The 25,384-nt window shown below is 37.6% G+C and overlaps 2 protein-coding genes across 2 annotated transcripts; one reads left to right on the forward strand and one right to left on the reverse strand.

Moving 5' to 3' along the window:
* The first annotated feature begins 2,880 nt into the window (after positions 1 to 2,880).
* LOC148065895 (tyrosinase-like) lies at positions 2,881 to 9,342 on the forward strand. Its single transcript, XM_087806804.1, has 5 exons — positions 2,881 to 3,702; positions 5,454 to 5,670; positions 7,590 to 7,737; positions 8,759 to 8,940; positions 9,006 to 9,342. The coding sequence occupies exons 1-5, from the start codon at positions 2,881 to 2,883 to the stop codon at positions 9,284 to 9,286; spliced, it is 1,650 nt and encodes a 549-aa protein (XP_087662930.1). The 3' UTR covers positions 9,287 to 9,342.
* Positions 9,343 to 10,682: 1,340 nt separating this feature from the next.
* On the reverse strand, positions 10,683 to 24,971 carry chordc1b (cysteine and histidine-rich domain (CHORD) containing 1b). The gene is made up of 11 exons (XM_087807737.1): positions 24,780 to 24,971; positions 18,729 to 18,778; positions 18,565 to 18,621; positions 18,235 to 18,395; positions 15,342 to 15,442; positions 15,018 to 15,076; positions 14,604 to 14,674; positions 13,364 to 13,469; positions 13,152 to 13,271; positions 12,991 to 13,053; positions 10,683 to 11,363 (listed from the first exon to the last, which is right to left on the reverse strand). Exons 1-11 carry the CDS (start codon positions 24,841 to 24,843, stop codon positions 11,178 to 11,180), a joined length of 1,038 nt encoding a protein of 345 aa, XP_087663863.1. The 5' UTR covers positions 24,844 to 24,971; the 3' UTR covers positions 10,683 to 11,177.
* Positions 24,972 to 25,384: the final 413 nt, after the last annotated feature.

A 25,384-nucleotide genomic window follows, 5' to 3' on the forward strand; every position in this document is an offset into this window, starting at 1 on the left:
ATCTTTCTAAATAGTACAAGAATGACGTGATATTTTTACGACACATTTTTTAAAAGAGAGTTTTAAAAGATCCATATTCAACAAGGATTAAGATTTTAACGTATTTTCGGAAACATTTCGCTTTCAAAAAACAAACGTAAATGTATTTTTAAAGAAGCGCTTGTAGCGTTTTCGCGTCAGCCCTGTAGAGGGCAGTGTTGCGTAAATAACACCCACTCACCCGCCTACTACAAAAATACAATTATTATTATTTTAATTAAAAAAATATATGCAGGCAATGATTGATTGGTAGTAGATTTCTGAATGATAAAAACATGTAATAAATAATATGTATATATATATATGTTTTTTATTATTATTCCGTTAATATTTAAATATAAATTGCATCATTATGACGTATTATATTTGACCTATTTTTAAACAAATAATAGATTCATACTTTTGGACTTTATCAACTTTCATTTTCAATCCAGGATGTTTTTTTATTATACGTTTTAATTCAAATCATCTGTGTCACAATGATATACGGCATGAATAACATAAATAACGTATTATTAAATACGTTATTTTAGTTATTATAGACTTACTTATTATAGTCAACAACGGCGTTCCAAGTATACTTTAAAAAAATTACGACTATTTAATAATATCCTCCACGTACAAGTATTTTTCTTGCAACTATTATCATTTATGACGTATAACTAAGATACTACGTAGGAGGTTTACTTTCACTCATTTAGTGAAAATACAGTTTGGTTTCATACATCATTTAAACTAACGGATGAAAATATTTAAACGATAAATAAATACTAAATGTCGTGGAACACGTGATAGTTTTCGCCTCATTGGTCGTGTGACATGGCGCCCCCTGCTGGTAGCTACCATTCTCTTCGGTGAAGCGACACAAAATGAAGTATTGTTTACGTCTTGTGAGCTTTTCCATCACATTGTAAATCCCTGTATTTCAAAGAAAACGACCTCAGATCAGCGATAGCGTCTTTATGACGCACATGGACGAGCCTCAGGCGGATCAGTGCGTGGATCTCCTGTCAGGAGGTTCTATTCTCTCGGGGGACGTTAATAAGTGAGCCAGTGTCACATAGTTATCCTTAAATCCACTACTAACACATGTTAGTACTTATGTTTTAAACCGTTTTCATTAAATCAAGTCAATTAAACATTTGTAATATTTCTATTAAAAATAACATTCTCATGGTGTTATACATGTATTTAGCGTTATTTGTTTGATACAAATTAGCCGCCGTATTAAACTGTTTCTCTGGTACTCGCTTGAACATCACACATAATTTGAGTGGCAACTTGTAGCACCACCAATCCTGCAAAAGATGTGTGGATCCGGATCGTAATCCATAGCGTTCAGGCTAGTAAGTAAGTAAGTAATATTTGTATAGTGCTTTTCTAGACCGATTAAACAATCAAAACAATACTTAATAAAATATATACTTAAAATATTTATATTTCACTTTAACCCACCATATGTATCGTAAATGATACATATCGTAGCATCAGATTCTTGCCAATAAAATCCCTTAATAATGTGCTGACAATGCTAATGCTAATGCTAATATAATTAGAACGTTTTTGGTATATTTTAAGTGTACTCTTTTTTTTTGTCTCTTTACTATACAGGCTCTCAATCTTATTTAGTCTTGGTTGTGGTAGTGAATGGTCTGAGTCTCGGGCGGTAGTATTACTAAATACTAATAAGAATAAGAAGTGTCGTCGAAATGGACTCTAATATAATGCTAACGTGTATTTGTGTGAGAAAATATTCATACACCGATATATCAAGATGTTTTTTTCACAATACTGTATCGATATTTAACACCGCTGTAGAAGCTACGCAGCTAAAGGCACAATAAAATCAGGCGAGATGACTGAGGACGAGAGGATACAGTGAGTCCAGCAGCTTTTAAAGCCGATGTTTGGACATATTTAGGTTTGAAAACAAATGAAAGCAATTACGACTTCGTCAAGAGTCATGTGGTCTGTAAATACTACAACACCAGAGTCAAGTACTCGACAATACTACACATATATACTTGTTACTACACTATCACAACACCAGAGTCAAGTACTGGACAATACTGCAAATATATCCTTGTTACTACAATATCAGTATACATCACTATATGTCGTATCGTTGACCCTGTATCGTGATACGTATCGTAGCACAAGATTCTTTCCAATAAACACCCTTAATAATGTGCTGACAATGCTAATGCTAATGCAAATGCAAATGCTAATGCAAATGAAAATGCAAACGCAAACGCAAACGCAAACGCAAACGCAAACGCAAACGCAAACGCAAACGCAAACGCAAATGCTAATGCTAATGCTAATATAATTAGAAAGTTTTGTGTATATTTTAAGTGTACTCATTTTTCTTTGTCTCTTTACTATACACGTTCTCAATCTAGAACAAAGTATTGGTCTATCGAACCACAAAAATCCCTACAGGTTGTTATTATTATTGCCGTTCACAAAATTTTAAGATCGGAAGAAACTTTTGACCGAGAATTCGATCTAGTCGTGATCGTTGAATCACCTCCAGGGTAAAAAGACAAAACAAAAAAAAAAACCTCCAGAGATCTTGAAGAATGAGTTCCTTGTTCATAATCGGTGGAAAAGATGTTAAACTAACAGATATATTTGCAACACGATCTGTGGAATCATTAACGGCGAATAGTTTCTGCCCCTCAAGGGTAGAAGGACTTGTTGTTGGTTCTAAACCCCCCTCTTGAGTGAGCCAGAGGTCAGGCATGTGACCGGCTCACGGAGGAGGAGGAGGAGGATCTGGTTGTGGGTTCTGGTCTCGCTGAAAGAACCTTCCCGGCTCAGTTCGAGAGACTTCCCGAGATGTCCTGGCTGTGGCGGATCAGTTTCACGCTCTGTCTCCGGCTCTCGCTCCAGCAGTTCCCTCGGGCCTGCAGCACCCGGGACGCCCTCCTCGGCAAGACCTGCTGCCCGGCCTGGTCCGGGGACGGGTCGCCCTGCGGGGCCAGCACCGGCCGGGGGTTCTGCCAGGAGGTGGAGGTGACGCCGGAGCCGGACGGACCCCAGTACCCCTTCTCGGGCCTGGACGACCGAGAGAAGTGGCCTCTGGGGTTCTTCAACAGGACCTGCCGCTGCACCCAGAACTTCATGGGCTTCGACTGCGGGGACTGTAGGTTCGGGTACTTCGGGCCGGGCTGCACCGAGAGGAGGGGGTCCCTGAGGAGGAACATCTTCCACCTGTCCCGGGCCGAGAGGTCCAGGCTGGTGTCGTACCTCAACCTGGCCAAGCAGACCGTGAGTCAGGACTTCGTGGTGATCACGGGGACCCGGCTGGAGATGGAGAACGGGTCGAGCCCCATGTTCGCCGACGCGTCCGTCTACGACGTCTTCGTCTGGACGCACTACTACGTGTCCAGGAACGCCCTCCTCGGGGGGCCCGGGAACGTGTTCGCCAACGTGGACTTCGCCCACTGGGCCCCGGCGTTCCTGCCCTGGCACCGGGTCTACCTGCTGCACTGGGAGCGCGAGATCCGGAAGCTGACGGGAGACGAGGGGTTCAGTATCCCGTACTGGGACTGGAGGGACGCCGGGGGGTGCGACGTGTGCACGGACGAGCTGATGGGGGGCCCCAGTCCCCAGGACCCCAGTCTACTGAGTCCTGGTTCTGTCTTCTCATCCTGGAGGGTAAGTTCTGTCGTTACTTTGCATTTGTATCCAAGAAAACTTCAACTTCAACCATGAATACTTTGAAATCTAATACTTATATTTAGGGTTAATTCGATTCTAAGTTTACATTTTTTATGTCTAGTTTTAACTGTGTTCACACCAAATAAAAATGTTTTTATATTATTATTACGACACAAGCAGATCGTAAAATATTTAACGGTAATAACGTCTCAAAACATCCACGTTTTTAGGTTTATTTAAAACTATTAAATATGAGATAAACTTGATTACAGAACAAAAACAAATAGAAAAAAAGTAATTTTTTTTACTTATTTAAAAACAACGGAATTAAACATAAGTATTTTAAAATTGATGTAAATGACTGGATTCAAATTATTATTATTACAAATATTTGATGATAATAATAATAATAATAATAATAATAATGCATTTTAATGAAAGTCTGTCTTTCTAGACACTCAAGGTCACTGTAGAGATACAATCAAAATATTAAAACAACATTAAAACAAATTAAAATATCAAATAAATACATAGATTTTCAGAAAAAAGTGGAAAAAAATCAAATGAATTAAGTTTTTAAACAGATTAGTTTTAGTTGAGATTGTTTCTGAGTTCCTGTACTATAGTGAAAAACAGATATATTTAAAATAATATCATCAACTAATAATATTTAAGAAAATTCCAGATGGATAAACTTATGTACTACTTTTTATTAAAAGGTGTTTTTATTGGGTCTTTTTTTTATATTGATATTCTATAAAAACTAATTGGAATCAGTTTAGGAACTAATTGTATTATTATAAAATGTAATAAAGAAGTTTAAAGTTCACGTCATCATCTCCAATCATCTGCATTTTTATGTTTTTTTTTTAATGCTTATAATATTAAATCAAACTTTAGATGCAACAAATACAAAATAAACGCAACAAACTTCAGAGAAAAGTCGTATAAATGATTGACATTCATGACTTAATACAATAGTTTCATCCATAAAATACAATAGTTACAATTTTATGTGAATAGATAATGTGTTAAGTTTATGTCGTAAAATAAAACAAAACATTTAATACTCAACAATTAATACACAAAACAGTTTTCAGAAATGTAAGAAATCAATCAATTTATTAAAAAGTCGTTTTTATTATGTGTCTTTGGCTTTTATTGAACGTTGTTCTATAAACCTTGGAGAGGTTTGAATCAAATTAATAATATATAATAAATCAAATAATGATTATTATTGAATTCTAAAATATTCTAGTGTTTAAGATAAAGAACAGATAGTATTTCAGTCAACAATATTTTAAATAAGAGACAAACCGACATCAAAGGAAAAGGAATTGTGTGTGAGAAAAACAAACAAACAAACAAGATAATTATTCTGATTAATCAAGATGAAAAAAATAAGAAAAATAATAAATAAAAATAAAAAAGGCTCCTGATTTAGACTCATTTTGGCCCCTGGTGTGATAAAGTTTGACACCTTAAAAAAATATATATATACAGTATATATATATTTTAAAGAATGATCTTACTTTTTTTTAATATAAACTTAACTTATTTTTTTATTTTATAATTCAATTTACAATTAATTTGTTTTGATATTTATAATATATATTGTAAATTGTAAATATTTCTGAATAAATACAATAAATTAAAAAAAAACTTGATAAAAAAGGTAGATTTTTTTTCCATCCTTGTAAAAGAGACAATTTTTTTTTCTTACTCCAAATAAACTCCTCCGCTGGCAGGTGATGTGTTCTCAGCCCGCCGACTACAACGCCCGAGGCATCCTGTGCGACGCCCGGCAGGAAGGGCCTCTACGACGTCACCCCGGCAACCAGAACCGAGACGTGGTCGAGCGCCTGCCGACCCGAGCCGAGACCGAGTTCACTCTGAGTCTGGCGGACTATGACACGGGAGCCATGGACCGCGGCGCCAACCACAGCTTCAGGAACACTCTGGAAGGTTGTGATAAAAACACTCTTTGCATCCACGAGCTGCTCCATGACTTTCAATTAAGCAGGTGCGAGTGTTGGAGCGAGTCCTGGATGGAGAACCGATTGATTTTCTTTGAGGAGACACTAAACTAGTCTGAGAAGCCATTAAAAACAACCACAAAATAAAGTTCAACTTGCTAACTTGACACAAATGCTAATGATGGATTGAAACCATTGACAGTTGCAGTGCATTATGGGCATTTCAGGTCGATCTACGAAACAATTGCCTCGATGTTTGTTACATTTAATGTTCATTAATTTAATTAAACACTCCTATTTTCTTCACATCTCAAGACCTGGGGGCCAAATTCTCATTAAATTAATAAAAAACACTATTATTTTCTTCACATCTCAAGGCACGGGGGCCAAATGTTTATTAAATGAATGAAAAACACTATTATTTTCTTCACATCTTAAGGCCTGGGGGCCAAATGTTCATTAAATTAATGAAAAACACTATTATTTTCTTCAAAACTCAAGACCTGGGGGCCAAATGTTCATTACATTAATGAAAAACACTATTATTTTCTTCACAACTCAAGGCACGGGGGCCAAATGTTCATTACATTAATGAAAAACACTATTATTTACTTCACAACTCAAGACCTGGGGGCCAAATGTTCATTAAATGAATGAAAAACACTATTATTTTCTTCACATCTTAAGGCCTGGGGGCCAAATGTTCATTACATTAATGAAAAACACTATTATTTACTTCACAACTCAAGACCTGGGGGCCAAATGTTCATTAAATGAATGAAAAACACTATTATTTACTTCACAACTCAAGGCCGGGGGCCAAATGTTCATTAAATGAATGAAAAACACTATTATTTTCTTCACATCTTAAGGCCTGGGGGCCAAATGTTCATTACATTAATGAAAAACACTATTATTTTCTTCACAACTCAAGACCTGGGGGCCAAATGTTCATTAAATTAATGAAAAACACTATTATTTACTTCACATCTCAAGGCCGGGGGCCAAATGTGTCGTGCCAAGTAATTTTAAGTGGCCCTCTGAATTGTATATAACAAAAAATAGGCAAAAAATGTAAACGAAAGAAAGGAAGGAAGTAAAGAATTTGTTTGGTGAAGTAAATAAATTGATCCTCCAAGAATGAAAAGACAACATCAAAATTCGTGTTCGGTATATAAATATTTTTGTCGACCCGTAACGAAGAGGGCAAAAAGTTTAAAGCTCCTCTTTTACTTCGCAATGTAAAGGATTATATATTTTAAAAATACACAATATGTTTTAAATATTTCTGAATAAATTCAACAAAACCATCTATAATTCCTAAAAAATAAACATTTAATAAGAAAGGTTGATTTTTTACTTCACGAAAATGAAATAAATAAATCTTAGTAGTTTTTAATACTACCTACTGCTATGTTCTGGCTATTAAGAAGTTTTTTTGCAGGAGCCAAAGTATAAAGCAGGAAAGTAAACACGGAATTTCATTTTAAATTTGATTCTGCATAGTAGATTGATATACAGTAATATTTAAAAACCTTCAACTGTAAAGTGAAGGAAAATGTAAACAGAATGCTACACTTGCTAGCTTGGCTAGTTAGGGATATGCTAACTGTTAGCTGCAGTACGAGAATGTATTACCTTGTTAAACTTAGTATCTTTTCTCTTTTTTGTCTTAAGATTAGGAAGTAAACTCTCTAAACTTGTTAAACTAGATTTGTTTATTTATTATTTAATTGGAAAAATTAATCAATTATTAAAAAAAAATTCTCCAAGAAAACAAAAATTAAAACAAACATTGAAGTGAAAACGGGTTTTTTACGACCCTATCATTTCAAGACATGAACTAGTAGGTTCTGATGATCCGGATGTTTCCTGGACTGTAAAGTGACCCTAAAACTCGACCTCCAGGCTTCGGTGACCCGCGCACTGGTCTGGGCAGCAGCTCTCGCATGAACATGCACGCCGCTCTGCACGTCTTCATGAACGGAACCATGTCCTCGGTCCAGGGTTCGGCAAACGACCCCATATTTCTTCTGCACCACGCCTTCATCGACAGGTACAGAACATCCCCGAGTATGAACAAGTATAGTCAAGTACGAGTACACTTATTGAATACTTAAATTGAAGTAGTATACTTGAAATTTACTTGAGACTTCTCTTGGGAAAAATACGTTTTTTGTGTAGTGTAGTGTGAGTGTATTTATTTTATACTTTAATTGAGGTAGTATACTTGAAGTTTAATTTTACTTATCTTACAAAAAAGTCTATTTTAGTGTACTAAAAATATACTTATTTTATACTATAACCGAAGTAGTATACTTGAAGTTTCCTTTGACATCATAATGGTAGTATTTAGATGAGTATTTTTCTGTAAACTACACTATACACTCTGAGTGTTTATCTAGTACAATGGTAGTATATTGATGAGTATTCTTCTGTAAACTAAACTATAGACTGAGTGTTTATCTAGTACAATGGTAGTATACTGTATATATGAGTATTCTTCTGTAAACTCAGCTATAAACTCTGAGTGTTTATCTAGTACAATGGTAATATAAGGATGAGTATTTTTCTGTAAACTCAACTATAGACTCTAAGTGTTTAATTAGTACAATGGTAGTATATAGATGAGTATTCTTCTGTAAACTCAACTATAGACTCTGAGTGTTTATCTAGTACAATGGTAATATAAGGATGAGTATTTTTCTGTAAACTTAACTATAGACTCTAAGTGTTTATTTAGTACAATGGTAGTATATAGATGAGTATACTTCTGTAAACTAAACTAGAGACTCGGAATGTATATCTAGTACAATGGTAGTATATAGATGAGTATATTTCTGTAAACTAAACTAGAGACTCGGAGTGTATATCTAGTACAATGGTAGTATATAGATGAGAATACTTCTGTATACTTAAATTGTCCAATTGAGTCCAAAGAAGTATCAAGTGAGTATACTTTCACTTCCCTACAGGTACATTTATAAGTATACTTCCTATCGTTATACTGACTGTAGGTATACTTGATAAATACTTGTTAAAAGGAACTGTAGTAAGTTTTTCTGTTCCTCCTCAAGCATCTACGAGGAGTGGCTTCGACGCCACCGCCCGTCTCCCTCCGATTACCCAGCATCCTCGGCTCCTATCGGACACAACGCCGACTACTACATGGTTCCTTTCCTGCCTCTGCACAGGAACGTGGACTTCTTCGTCTCCAGCCAAGACCTGGGTTACGAGTACAGCTCTCTGCTGAGCGCAGGTGAGAGTCCAGGACTATCTTCGGGGGTCATGACCTCTACAAACTCTTCTTCTGCACCTCCTCAGATCAGCGACTGGCCGAGTCCTGGCGCCCCTTGCTGGAGGAGCTGCGGGAAGTTTGGCCCTGGCTCCTGTTGACTTTCCTCTGCGGGGGGGTGGCGGTGACGGCTGCGCTCGTCGCGCTCAGAGCGACCAGAGAAGGTTTCCACGGGTTTCCTCGGCTGAAAAGACCTTCAGGATCCGTGAGAAGATGGAAGGACCTGCTCGCTCACGGGGAACGAGAACCTCTCATCTCCGGCCTTGAAACCAGGGAAACCAAACTAATGAACTATAAAAGCGAAATTTAAATGTTACTACTTAATGCACGAGAAAATGAGAGAAATAAAGCGAATATATGGATGAAAACTTGAACATTAAAATAATAAAAAGAAATGCCTGATTACGATTGTATTGTTATTTTACTGATGTTACTATTTATCAAGTCGATTCAATGGTTTTATCTTGTTCGTTTTTCTTCCCACGAACATTAACCGACGACTGTAAATTGTTTTTATAGCTTTATGTGCCGGAATAATGTGAAACAACCACGACTCTAAGTAACCGTTCCCGTATTGAAACTGAAAAATAAAATAATAATAATGAAATTGATGCAAAAAACATCTATAATACATGTATAGATTCGTGATAAATTATTATTTTTTTCTCAAGTATCATTTTCTAAAATGCATTGTGTAAAGTAAGAGTGTGAGGAAGTAGATAAAACATCCTCAGGCAAGATGTTGGTAACTAGTTTGAGTCCCCATTTAAGTGATAAAAAATGATATCATTTGTAATTACTATATTTTGAAGTAGCTTTTCATCTGATTTTTTTTTTTAATGTATCTGTATATTTATGGATGAATTTCCAAAATATAATTTTCCATCTGTCACATGAAGTCCTTTTAACTACTTCATATTTTACATTTAAAAAAAATATTGATAGTTGCTCTACATCTCGTAGCCTCTTTAATGAGTCCGTCCCTGGTTAGTAATTAAATGAAAATGATGACTGAGCACAAGAGGATACAGTGACTCCAGCAGCTTTTAAAGCTGATGTTTGTACATATTTATGTTTGAAAAAACAAATGAAAGCAGTTACGACTTCGTCAAGAGTCATGCGGTCTGTAAATACTACAACACCAGAGTCAAGTACTCGACAATACTACAAATATATACTTGTTACTACACTATCACAACACCAGAGTCAAGTACTGGACAATACTACATATATATCCTTGTTACTACACTATCACACCAGAGTGAAGTACTGGACAATACTACACATATATACTTGTTACCAAACTATCACAACACCAGTCAAGTACTGGACAATACTACACATATATACTTGTTACTACACTATCAAAACACCAGAGTCAAGTACTCCAGAATACTACACATATATCCTTGTTACTACAGTATCACATTATATTATATCGTTGTCTGTGTATTGTAAGGTGCCAGAAAATATTGATACTTTTCATTTCATGATACTGTATCGATATTCAACCGCACAATAGTGATTAAAATTAGATAAATGAGTAAAGTACTCAACAATACTACAAGTATGTACTTGTTTTGCTAAATCACATTATATCGTTATCGTAATCTCCAGATTCCTGACAATAAACAAACCTACAAATGACCTCAATGTTCAAAGCTTCGCTGCTCCTTGTGTTAAAATAATATAACAACTTGTAAAAGTTTTAAAGTTAAATTCAAGTTTATTTTCTTTGATAAACCCCCCCCACCCCGGAATAAATGTATTCAGCTTCAACGTCATACTTTTGACTCGATACATTCCTGGCGTTTACACATGCAGTCTAGATGGGAGCAGGTACAGTACTTTGATTACTCAGTATTTGGATGATAGTACAGTACATCCTCGCGACTGAAAAGTACATTTGGAATGAGCGGGAGTACGAAGGTAAAGTGAATAATACATGATAGTAATTTAAAATCTATTGGTGACATATACAGGAAGTAGAATCCACATAATGACAATTTGATTGTAAATTAAACATACAATTGTGTGTGAATGAAAAATATGGTTTGAGCATCTCATGGATGTCGAGGTCTGGACCATCTCAGTGAAGGTCAACGGATCATTTCCTTTTCAATGTCATGATTCCAGCGACGGAAACACTGCTGGTCGTCCAGAGAAACATGCTGAAGAAACGAGAAGATTCCAGCTGCTGTTCACGACTCCTCCTCCTCCTCTTCGCTCTCAGACTCTTCTTCTTCTTCTTCCTTCGCTTCCTCCACCTTCGGCGGCGCCGGCGGAGGAAGGTCCAGACGAGCCCAGAACATCGGTTCCGACTTCTTCATGGCGATCTCGAGCTTGGAGGCCATCATGTTGATCACGCTTTTCCCCACGTCGATCACCTGAGGAAGGAGAAGGTATTACTTCCTGAAGTACATCGTGTTAGGAATATTGCTACTTTAAACAGATTACATTTTTTTTTTTAAACTATTCCTGTAAATATTGTAGATGTTTTGACCTTTTATTTACTACATTTCAGAAACTTTGATTATAATCATGAGACAAATTGTGAATGTACATTAATGTCTAAATGTTACATAGTACTGCTTTAAAAACAGCCAATGTAAACACAGTAAAACTGAATTAATCCAAAATATCGAGAAAATATTACTTTTTTTTAAAAATCAACTCAAAACCCTTTTTTTTTCTTTTTTCAAATCACATTTTATATTTTTATTCATATTGTTCTTTTATGGGTAACTTTTCGATAAAGTGTGTTTTAAATAATTCATAATTCATAATTAATTAATTTAAAGTTAACATGAAAATATTCACAGTTCTTTGCTTGTGTTGTGTTGCAATTCTGGCCTCTAGATGGCAGCATTCATTACGTCCTTCTGCAGCTAAAGGAAGAACGAAATCTCGTGAGATTCCTGCGATGACTGAGGACGAGAGGATACAGTGACTCCAGCAGCCTTTAAAGCTGATGTTTGGACATATTTTGGTTTGAAAACAAATGAAAGCAGTTACGACTTCGTCAAGAGTCATGTGGTCTGTAAATACTACAACACCAGAGTCAAGTACTGGACAATACTACACATATATACTTGTTACTACACTATCACAACACCAGAGTCAAGTACTGGACAATACTACACATATATACTTGTTACTACACTATCACAACACCAGAGTCAAGTACTCGACAATACTACACATATATACTTGTTACTACACTATCACAACACCAGAGTCAAATGCTCGACAATACTACAAATATATCCTTGTTACTACAGTATCACATAATATCATATCGTTGTCCCAGTATTATAAGGTGTCAGAAAATATTGAAACTTTTCATTTCATGATACTGTATCGATATTCAACCGCACTTTAGTGATTGAAATTAGATAAATAATTTTAAATGTGGCTTTCGAATCATATTTAATTTTTTACCACAGTTACTAGATGGTGACTGAGGACTAGAGGATACAGTGCCTCTAGCGGATTATAAAGCTGATGTTTGGACATATTTTGGTTTGTAAACAATTGAAAGCAGTTACGACTTCGTCAAGAGTCATGTGGTCTGTAAATACTACAACACCAGAGTCAAGTACTGGACAATACTACACATATATCCTTGTTACTACATTATCACATTAAATCATATTGTTGACCCTGTATTGTAACGTGTCAACCGCACTTTAGTGATTAACATTAAATAAATGATTTATAATATGGCTTTCAAATCATATTTTATTTTTACTATATGATGACTGAGGACGAGAGGATACAGTGACTCCAGCAGCTTTTAAAGCTGATGTTTGGACATATTTTGGTTTGAAAACAAATGAGAAACCAGAGTCAAGTCCTCGAGAATACTACAAATATATTCGTTTTCCTACAGTATTGCAATAAACGTTATCATAGACCTTTTATAATACACACCCTGATATATACTATAACGAATTAAGACAATCCTGCACTAATAAAGCTTTATTTCCAGGACACGTGTCTTGCTCTACTTACTCCCCACAGGCAGATCTTCTGCACAAACTCCTTCTCTCCTTCAAACACGACGTGAATGTCAAGCTGCGGGAGAAGAACAAACAGGTAATATGGCGGATATTAAAAAAGGAAGACGAGGCAGGAGGAGAGGACGAGTCGAGGACGAGTCCAGGCTTCCTCACCGAGGTGGCGTTGGCGTCCACGTAGCTCAGCTCCGGCGCCGTGTTCTTGGCATAAATGGAAATCATGACCTGCGACCCGGTCTGGTGCCAATCGAAGCGACACGGCACCACTTTCTTCCCCTGCGAGGACGAGTGATTGCGGGGTTTATTCCAGAGGTGTAGTGGCGCGGCGGTCGCCACTAGATGGCAACATTCGTTAAAGGTTGACTGACCTCGTCCTTCTTCCTCCACAGATGAGATCCCTTGTCGCAGCCTTCTTGAGAGAGGAAGGTGTTGAAATCGGAGGTTTTCCTCTTGCAGCAGCTCCAGTACTTCATCCTGAAGGAAGTAGAACTTTAAGATCTACAGATCATCAGAGCCACATCTAGTTTTACTTGCAAGAAGTACTACACATGTTAATATATTGTAGCAGGCTTTAGAAATTTACGAAACTACAGAACTTTAATGCGAGGCACTCATTACTGCACACGCATTATTTATGGTGAACAGTTAACTCCCATGATGCACTTCTACACACATGCTACGATACTTTTACAGTAATTCTAAGTTTTTGCTGTAAAGTCATAGGTGATCGACAGCTGTGATTGGTTGGCTGGGCGGCAAAGAATTAACCCGACAGATTAAGGCGAGTTTATTTCAAGACTTTTCAAGAACAATTTGAAATTAAACTTAAGAAAAATCAAAAAGTAGAGAAAAAAAAACAACACATTAATGACACAAGTTCAGCGGAAAACTTTGGTTAACCAAAATGTGTATGTTTACATATTATAAACAAGATGTCTGATCAACTGAAAAACTTTTCCTGGCTCCCATTGTACTGATTTTTTAGAAGTTTCCTGCACAAAGTACACATTGCTTGCTTCAGTGTTCAGCCAATTAAGGCAATTCTCACTGAAATTACAATTCCTTCTGGCTGGGCGGCAAAGCATTATGGGAGCCGTTCTGGTCACCGTTAATCGGAAGATTGTTTTGCGAAGAACAGCAATTCATATTTGTATATTTGAGTTGAGAAGTTCAAATAAAAGTTGTTGTTTTTTCTTCCGGTCCAAACTTGTTTTTACTGTCTGAACTCATTAATCATGGTTCCTACGAATTAAAGTAAGATTCAAGACGTTTTAAATATTTCTAATTTGCCCAAATGTTTATTTTGAAATTAACAGGAAAATGTATTCAACTATAGAACTTCCCATTAATCTAGAGTTAAAAAACCTGGTACAAGGTACAGCTTGTCTCCTACTGCGTTCAGCCATTGAGAAAGATGTTGGTTAGACAGCTAAATACTGTTGAGATTAAACTTCCTGTTGGCTGGGCGGCAAAGCATTATTGGAGGTAAAGGTTTGTTGAGTGGGACGGCACGTCATACGCAAGTTAAATATGTCAATTTAAACAATTAAATGGCAACTTCTTCGCAGATTTCGTGTATTAATAGTCATAAGTTTTTGACAAACTGACCCTTCGTGGAAAATGGGGAATCCCGGGTGGTGCGAGCAAACTTCCGAGTCACTGGCGGGCCCGTCGAAACTCTGAGGAAACACACACCGAAGAAGACCGCGTTAGTTTTCGGAGGTCATCTCTCCGACGATACGAAAAACAACAAAAAAAAAAACCTTTTACTTTTATCATCCAAAAAACAGGAAGCCCTGGAGTCGAACCTCATGCTTTCAACCTAATCACTTAAGGAACGATTATGCAAATCTTCCCGGTTGCTCGGGACGCTCGTGCACAAGACATCAAGTCAGATTCCTGTCATGTTGAAGGTTCTAAACTTTGCCCTGACAAGGCGGATTAGTCGGCGCCGCCGTTACGGGAAACACGGACGGAAAACAAAAACGACAGGCGAATACATTGCGAAGCGAAAAGGCTTACTTTGGTGCAGCCTGCGTTTTTACAGGACGTTCCCATCTTGATTTCATCGCCGTCTTCCTCTGGAGGGACGGAGAGAGAGAGAGAGAGTGAGAGAGAGAATAAATAAAAAAAAAGAGAGTGGCACGAGGAAAACTTTTGACAGTTCTGATGTGTCGACTGAGTCCCGTCAGCCTCCGCTCAAAACTTCACGATGTGACACGGATGATGGCGAATAAAAAATAAAATCCCAGCAGTCGTCCATTAGCTTCGGCTGTCAACCTCTCGCGCACATCACAGGTGAGGAGGAGAGGTTTATTTTTTTCTTTTGAAGAGGGTCGTCCTCACCCTTCTTCTCCACAACGTTCTCGGACAGCTTGAGCTTCTCCAGGGCTTGCTTGAGAGACGAGGAGACTTTGTGTTGCAGTCGCACCATCGGCTCGTCAGGACTGTTAAAAAAAATAAAATAAAAATCAGTTGCTTCGCATTAAATTTCATGTGATTTTAAATCTCTGACTCGTGTGAAACATAAGTGAAACAGAGACAGTTGTTCAAAAAGAATATTAAAACTCCTTTAATCAGTGATTGTAAAAGCTGACTTTGCATTTTTTTTTTTTTTTTCAGGATTTATTTAATTACTCGGTAATAAAAAGGTTTTTATTTTTTTTGGCTGTAAAATTGCATATTGAAGCAGTTTATAATTAGATTATTATACTTTTAAGAAACAGGTTCATCCGTCTAGTGTCCACTCGGGAGCTCCGGAGGGAGCTTGTTAAAACTCTATGATTAATGTTATCTTTGATTCCTTTTTTTTCCAACTGTATTATAATCCAGGTTTTATTCCTGTATTTCATCATCTAATGTTTTAAAGTCTGTAAATGTAATAATTGTCATGGATTTGTAATGTGAACATTGCTCCGATTCTGAGTTTGTTTTAACGCATTTTCTTTTGTAAGTCAAGTTAACCTGGAGGCCCTAAAACAAAAGTATTTTTTGGTATCCCTTGTGTTGTCTCTGAGTCAAGGTCAAGGTCAAGGTATCTCAGGGTCATGGTGACACTGAGGCATGAAAAGAAATGTGTTTGTGGAATCCCTTGTGTTGTCGCTCAGTCAAGGTCTTTAAACTATTGTGTTCTCTCTGGGTCAAGGTCGTTAACCTTGACAGATACCACGGAAGAGATACCACAAATACATTTCTTTTAGGGCCTCTGGGTCACCTTGACCCTGAGATAACAAGGGTTAAATAGTTTAACAACCTTGACTGAGAGACAGCACAAGGGATACCACAAACATACTTGTTTTAGGGCCTCTGGGTCACCTTGACCCTGAGATAACACAAAGGTTGAATAGTTTAACAACCACGACTGAGAGACAACACAAGGGATACCACAAACATATTTGTTTAGGGCCTCCGGGTCACCTTGACCCTGAGATAACACAAGGGTTGAATAGTTTAACAACCACGACTGAGAGACAACACAAGGGATACCACAAACATATTTGTTTAGGGGCCTCTGGGTCACCTTGACCATGAGATAACACAAGGGTTAAATAGTTTAAAAACCTCGACTGAGAGACAACACAAGGGATACCACAAACATATTTGTTTTAGGGCCTCTGGGTCACCTTGACCCTGAGATAACACAAGGGTTAAATAGTTTAAAAACCTCGACTGAGAGACAACACAAGGGATACCACAAACATATTTGTTTTAGGGCCTCTGGGTCACCTTGACCCTGAGATAACACAAGGGTTGAATAGTTTAACAACCACGACTGAGAGACAACACAAGGGATACCACAAACATATTTGTTTTAGGGCCTCTGGGTCACCTTGACCCTGAGATAACAAGGGTTGAATAGTTTAACAACCACGACTGAGAGACAACACAAGGGATACCACAAACATATTTGTTTTAGGGCCTCTGGGTCACCTTGACCCTGAGATAACAAGGGTTAAATAGTTTAACAACCTCGACTGAGAGAGAGCACAAGGGATACCACAAACATATTTGTTTTAGGGCCTCTGGGTCACCTTGACCCTGAGATAACACAAGGGTTAAATAGTTTAACAACCTTGACTGAGAGACAGCACAAGGGATACCACAAACATACTTGTTTTAGGGCCTCTGGGTCACCTTGACCCTGAGATAACACAAGGGTTAAATAGTTTAAAAACCTCGACTGAGAGACAACACAAGGGATACCACAAACATATTTGTTTTAGGGCCTCTGGGTCACCTTGACCCTGAGATAACACAAGGGTTGAATAGTTTAACAACCACGACTGAGAGACAACACAAGGGATACCACAAACATATTTGTTTTAGGGCCTCCGGGTCACCTTGACCCGAAGAAAACACAAGATTAAATTTAAGACCACATCAAAAATCAACTCAAATTGAAATACGAATCAAAACCCACCATATCAATGACATGGGTTTATTTTAACACAAAATAAACTTTTTAGCAAACTATAAAACTTTTCTTGACTCCTATCATGCTCACTGTGAAGATCTTCATCGCGCCTCACACACACACACACTGTCTGACACCGTGGTCAGCCATGAATAAAAATATTGGTCGGACAATTCTCATTAAATTTAAACTTCCCATGTTGCCCGAAGCAAACGTATCTTTTATGAAGTAGAACCCGGACATGAAACTGCTTCACTGGTCTGTTCATTCTGCTGCTGTGATGGAGCGTAGATCCTGATCTTCGTTTAAATAAGTAAACTTTCCCAAATACTTTTAAAGAAGACTTTTGAGAATTTGACATTTAATGCCAGTGATTATGATTTTAAAGTATGCGGCAGAACAATTTTAATACCCGACTGATGTTTTTAGTAAAGTGCATCACAATGTGCCCGAGAATCCTGGTCGGAAGAAAACGAAAGGAGGACTTTTTTTTTTTTACTTTTAATCAAATGACTTTCTGATTAAACCTTGTAAATAGACAGAAAAAGGAAGGGACGGTATAAACGAGGGACAATATAATTGAAAACCTATTGCTGGTATAAAGAGCTGGCAGCCGCAGATACACCATCTTGGCAATTGTGCAACTAAATAGAATAGATTTTGTGTCTTTCATCTCTTAAAAGTTATAAAATAGGGCACGGCAAAGTGTTTTCCAGAACGACTCTGTACATTACTAAATTAATTTCCTGTCCAGCCTTATATCAACAAGTTTGCGTCGCCCGGCCGCGCCGTAAACAAGGAAGCGTCGGTTAGAAAATGTACAACCTTGGTCTGCGGATGGCCTCCTGAGGCTTGGGCGCTGATATGATGTACTCGTTAAACTTTGGTTTCTGTTCGTCAGCTTCTTTCTTTTCTCCCGATGATGTCACATCTGGTTTGATCGGCTCCGGGGGCTTCTCTTTGTTGTGGGGACCTTTTGTGCAGCCCTGAAAAGAGACAGAAGTCAGCTTCCCGTGCCACGAACAAATAATAATAATAATAATAAGCCGTCTGGCCGGAGATGCTGCCGAGGTGGAAGTTTTTTTTTTTTTAAAGAAAGCCAGGACCGCGAGGGAGGTCCAGGTTGAAAAATCGAAGCGGATGCTAAATTCTTACCACAATGCTGAGGAAGTCTGAGAAGTCAGTCGTTCTCCTCTTGCAACAACTCCATCCCTGAGGGGGAGAGAGAGAGAGAGAAGGAGGGAGAGAGGACAGCAACATTAACGGTGACTGGAAACTGGCAAACAAAAGACAAAAACAAGTCAATATCTAGTGTTTACCTTCAGCGCGTCGTGGAATACAGGAACTCCGGGATGATAAATGCAGCCGTCTGTGGAAAGAAAATGCATTCTTATAATAAAACTCTGATATTAGGTGTTTTTTTTATAGATATAAACCAAGGAAATCTATCTTTATGTGGACTTTGGTGTGAAAATTGGAAGCCAAAATGCCAGGGCTGTTTATTGGCAAGAATCTATTAATAGTAAGTAAGTAAGTAATTTGTTTTTAAATAGCGCTTTTCCAGACCAGGGTCACAAAGCGCTTAAACAAATAAAACAAAATTCAATAAAGTATATACTGTAAAGGTCAAGATAACAGTGAGATACAGGGACAACGATACGATATATCGTGATACTGTAGGAAGAGTATTATCCAGTCCTTGACTCTGGTGTTGCAGAATTTACCGACCACAGGTAACTGCTTTTTTATTTGTTTTTAAAACCAAAATATGTCAAATGTCAACTTTAAAAGCTGCTGGAGTCGACTGTATCCTCTCGTCCTCAGTGTTTGCCGGGTTCTAAAAGGATTTAATTGTTCTTTGGCTTCGTAATGAGTAATTTTATACACACTTTATAGAAATAAAACCCATAAATTACCATGATAAAAATAAAATATGATTCGAAAGCCAAAAAGTTAAGAAGAAAACAGTGCTGTCGGATATCAATACACAATTGTGAAACAAATGCTGTGATCTATTAGTGTATCGATTCTTTCTTACACCCCTAATATATTGCAATACTGAGGAAAAAACAATATATTCTTTTCGTTTTTCTTAAATAATTGAACTGCGGGAAAACTGCTAGATGCATAACACCAGCTCACTGAATAGAGGGATCGGGATTTGCTTTTCACAAGAGATTAAATAAATGATTTCTTTTAAATCCATCAATCAATACAGTGATATTAAATATCGATAGATTCTTACAGCCATACAAACGCCACGATCTGAATTAAGTTTCTTGTTGTGGTATAAAAATTGTGCAATATATAAGCTTAAGATACACAGACAACATCAGAAAATACTTCCTAGAAGTAACGATGTCTTGAAAACTACCTTTAATGACTTTTAGGTGTGCGAAGAGCAGTTTTTAGAGACTTTAAAATTGCCCAGGCGACCTGAACGTCCTTCCATACAACCCTTGTTTTCATGAAGAAAGGAACGTTATTAAAATGTAAATGAGAAGCGACTCCTGCACTGATTGTCTGCTACTACGCATCGCCGTATTATTTCACAACTGAGGATGTTATTTCTCTGCAAAAGCAAATAGACTCTGAAGTTTCTGCGTCTGATGGAAAGGAAATACGATCCTGTTCCTGAGAAAGGCGGCGTCTCTCGGTGATGCGTGAAGAAGTGTCCGCTCCTTCCTGCTGATGTCAGGTTGTATCGTAAACACGGGAGCGTACAACTCCAGTTAAAACGTCCCACCACAATATCTAACTCATAAGTTCTGTCAATGCGGTTCTGTCTGAGCTCGCGGTGCTTATTTTATTTCCTGTGCGGACGAGGTTATGCTATCGACGTGTTTATGTCTGTCAGTTAACAAAATATTATCATATTTCAAGGAGTCATGTGACTACATATTGGTGATAAATCACAGTTCCATTCGAATTTTTTACAAGTTCTTTTATGTCCAGCCAGCAAAAGAGTTCCTTGGCTGAGGTATCTGCTATCTCAGTGCCATCACTTTCGCTTTGTCTTTCAAGCCATTGCATTTATTGTTAAATACACATCTTAGTCATTGTTAAGGTCGCACATAAAATCCTTACATTTTCTAAAATAAATAACAAATTTAAAAATTGTCAGTGCTCCTCATCATTCCAGGTTCCTTATGTTTTAACTCTTGTTCTACTGACCTATTTTTTTGTGGTACATGGTGTGTAAAAAATAGTAATCTACGAAGCCACACTGCCATGGTTTTACTCCGTTAGGGGCTGTGGTTTAATAACTCTGTCGAGGGTCGTGGTTTTACACCGTCAGGAGCTGTGGTTTTACCCCGTTAGGAGCCGTGGTATTACTTTGTGAGGGGCCGTGGTATTACTTTGTGAGGGGCTGTGGTATTACTGTGTGAGGGGCCGTGGTATTACTGTGTGAGGGCCCGTGGTATTACTGTGTGAGGGGCTGTGGTAATACTGTGTGAGGGGCTGTGGTATTACTGTGTGAGGGGCCGTGGCATTACTGTGTGAGGGGCTGTGGTATTACTGCGTGAGGGGCGGTGCTATTACTCCGTTAGGAGCCGTGGTATTACTTTGTGAGGGGCTGTGGTATTACTACGTAAGGGGCTGTAGTATTACTGCGTGAGGGGCTGTGGTATTACTGCGTGAGGGGCCGTGGTATTACTCCGTGAAAGGCCGTGGTATTACTGGGTGAGGGGCTGTGGTATTACTGTGTGAGGGGCCGTGGTATTACTCCGTGAAGGGCTGTGGTATAACTGCGTGAGGGGCGGTGCCATTACTCCTTGAAGGGCGGTGCTATTACTCCGTTAGGAGCCGTGGTATTACTTTGTGAGGGGCTGTGGTATTACTACGTAAGGGGCTGTAGTATTACTGCGTGAGGGGCTGTGGTATTACTCTGTGAGGGGCTGTGGTATTACTGCGTGAGGGGCCGTGGTATTACTCCCTCAGTGGCCGTGGTTTTACTCCATCAGGAGCTGTAGTTTTACTTCCTCAGGGGCCGTGGTATTACTCCATTAGGAGCCGTGGTATTACTTTGTGAGGGGCTGAGGTATTACTGCGTGAGGGGCCATAGTATTACTCCGTGAGGGGCCGTGGTATTACTTCGTGAGGGGCTGTGGTATTACTGTGTGAGGGGCTGTGGTATTACTGTGTGAGGGGCCATGGTATTAGTCCGTGAGAGGCCCCATAGTAATACTCATGGTACGCCTCATGGAGTAATATTCCCTCTAATAACAGTGCATGTAATGTTGGCCGACACAAACAAATCCTGTGTCAACACATTCTACAAGGCACACAATTTATTGCACAGACTGGCGTGTGCGACGGTTCTATGAGCAACTTCCTGATGGCATCGTGTTATTAATGTCACAGAACTACCGGCCGCGGCGAACAGCAGAGCAAACAACTTATTTATTTTCAATATCAGCCGGTTGATAGTGTTTAACTTGAAAGTACAATTGAGAGCCAGCAGATTGAGCAAAGGTCCGGTGGATTACCGAGCGCCTCGCCTTATCTCTAAAGGATATACAGTATCTTTCTTGGAAACCCATTAAAGTGTTTGTCTCTCTGACAGAGCAACCGCGAGCTGCGCTTCCATTTAAAAGGAAAACACCGTGAACCCGATAGAAATATTCTAACCTTCAATTTCAGGCACTTTACTGCTAAATAACCTGTGAAGTAGTGGATGAATTAGAAATACTTTCCTGACATCTACACATAATCTTCCTGACAAAACCTTGGAGTATCAAAACAGGTGTTTTGTATGTGAGATATTTACCTAAGTCTGTCTCAATTACTTCCATTTCATTGTAAACAAGGATATTAAAAGTATGAACTAGAATTACTTCTGCACAATACTTGTTAAAAACTGCAGAATGTGAGCATGTGTTTACTGGTGTTTATCGTTCATGTTTTGCCATGTCAAACCTTTATGAAAGGAACTACTGTAGAACTTAATCAGTTAAAAGGGGAAGTGGAATGTTTCACTTTGTCGTGTGCATCTCTATAAGACAGATAAAGGTAATTCAAATGAACATACATACTATTCATACTACTAAACTGAACTCCAGCACTACAGGATCATATACATGTAGATTTATAATGGGGGTAATACCTCAAATCACATGTTTTTGTCCAACAATAACACTTGAGTCTGTTTTCTGTCACCCATAATCCTCTTTACTTCTGGACCACTACAACAATACAATAAGACAATACAAAAAAAGGTAGTATACTCTACTTGAGTACATTTTATAAAGTTAACTTTAGGGATACATTACTGTACTCAATAGTAAACTTATATTATTCTACTTCAGTTTGAGAACACAATCAGATACTCATAATATACTCCCTTTTGCTATGGGATTTCATTAGTATAAAACAGGTATACTCATAGTACACTTGAATGTAGTCAGTTTTTCTAAGGGATTTCATAAGTAACCTTCAAGCATACTACTTTAATTTTAAAATTAAGCAAGTACATTCACAGTACACTTTAACTTTCTTGTTTTTGCTATGGTATCTCAAAAGTAAACTTCAGATTTCCAACTTCAATTTTAGAATGAAATAAGTATACTCATTTGAATATACACCTTTTTGCTAAAGGATGTCACAAGTAAACTTCTAGAATGACATTATATTAGAAATAAACAATTTCCCGAAGGAGACCTCCTGAGGATCAATAAAGTTTTACCTTACCTTACCTTAGATAGACTTTATTAATCCTGCAAATATATATTCTCATAGCACACTTGAATATACTTATTTTTGCTAAGGAGTGTCAAAACTTATATTTAAGTATACTAATTCAATTTTAGTATAAAATAAGTATATTCATAGTCAAATTAAACATGTTATTTTTGCTAAGGGATGTCAAAAGTAAACTTCAAATACACCAATTTAATTTTAGTCTGAGATAAGTATACTCATAGTACAATTGAATGTACTTCTTTTTTCTAAAGGATGTCAAAAGTAAACTTTAAGTATACTACTTCAATTTTAGTATAAAATAAGTATACTCATGGTACACTTGAATGTTCTCATTTTTGCTAAGAGATTCAAAAGTAAACTTCAAGTACACTACTTCAATTTTAGTATAAAATAAGTATACTCATGGTACACTTTAATATATTTATTTTTGCTAAGGGATGACACAAGTAAACTTCAAGTATACTACTTCAATTTTAGTATAAAATAAGTATACTCATTGTACACTTGAATATATTTATTTTTGCTAAGAGATTCAAAAGTAAAATTCAACTATACTACTTCAATGTTAGTGTAAAATAAGTATACTCATAGTACACTTGAATATAATTATTTTTGCTAAGGGATGTCACAAGTAAACTTCTAGTATACTACTTCAATTTTTGTATAAAATAAGAATACTCATAGTACACTTGAACAAACTAATTTTTGCTAAGGAATGTCACAAGTAAACTTCAAGTATACTACTTCAATTTTAGTTTAAAATAAGTATACTCTAGTACATTTGCATGTTCTCATTTTTTCTAACTAGGGGATGTCAAAGGTAAACTTTAAGTATACTACTATAATTTTAGTTTAAAATACTTATACTCATAGTACACTTGAATGTACTCGTTTTTAAACAATTTCCCAAAGGAGACCTCCTGAGGGATCAATAAAGTTTTACCTTACCTTACCTTACCTTACCTTTGCTAAGTAATCTCATTATTAAACTTGAAGTATACTACTTTATTTTAAGTATAAAATATGTATACCAATAGTACACTTGAACGTTCTCATGTTTGACAACTAGGGGATGTCAAAGGTAAACTTTAAGTATACTAATTCAATTTTAGTTTAAAATAGTTATACTCATAGTACACTTAAATGTACTCCTTTTTGCTGACTAGGGAATGACAAACGAAAACTTCAAGTATACTACTTCAATTTCAGTTTAAAATAAGTATACTCATAGTACACTTGAATGTACTCGTTCTTGCTATGGTATGTCAAAAGTAAACTTAAAGTATACTACTTTAATTCTAGAATTAAGTAAGTACACTCACACTACACTTGAATATACTTGTTTAAGCCAAGGGAGTCGCAAAATAACATTAATAATAACCAACGTTACTGAGCTACTGTTAATAAATAAAAGCAAGTAATCGAACTTCCGATCGATTTGCTGTCTTCCGGTAAAAGCACAATACTCGAGATAAAAACCAAAAATGACCTTAAACGCTACTAACATGTTAACAACAAGTAAAGTGTCGCTAAGGAATAGCGATACATGAATAAAAACACCCTAAAGATACTGTTAAAACAAAGTCCAACCACATGTTTCCAGCAGGCCTGGAAGACATTTCCAGATGATTCCACGTTAGCATGTTAGCTTAGCATCACTTACTCACCGGCTGGGTTGTCGTCGAGCTCGAAACGTTGACCGCATCCTTTGTTATAACACAAAACAGACATGTTTGCGAAGTGAAATAGTCTGGACGGATTTTATTTTTATTTAAAAATGAGACCCTGGTTCAACTTATAAGCGAAACGCCGGCGTGTGTGTGTGAGCGAAACGGAACCGCAGCAATACAGTGCTGCACACACATGCCACTCGGAAGTACTCGGCTCCACTCGGCAAACTCCGTGCGCTTCCCTCAGCACCGCCTCCTCCATCCTGCGAGCGCACCGCGGTCCCGCAGCGACAACTGATGCTGACCGCCTCCAAACTTGACCGAAAAAAGCGGCGCGTTTTCCACCTGGAATGGCTACAAAAAAACGGGAAACTGTCTGACTTTATTTTTTGTTTCATTTTTTTTCCCATTCGAGGAGGGGAAAAATCGCGCCGCGATTGGGGGGTACCGTTCAGGTGGAAGTGGGGCAATAGCTTTTGAGTTTTTTTTTTACGTGCACGGCTGCAGACCACTAGACGTCAGCCGCTCGGGAGATTTTTGGCACATGTTTTTTTTTTTAACCGTTTTTTTTGGGGAACGCAGTCGACGTTTTATTTGTTTTT

The sequence above is a fragment of the Callionymus lyra genome, chromosome 14, assembly GCF_982586985.1.
Source record: "Callionymus lyra chromosome 14, fCalLyr1.hap1.1, whole genome shotgun sequence".
NCBI lineage: Eukaryota > Metazoa > Chordata > Actinopteri > Syngnathiformes > Callionymidae > Callionymus > Callionymus lyra.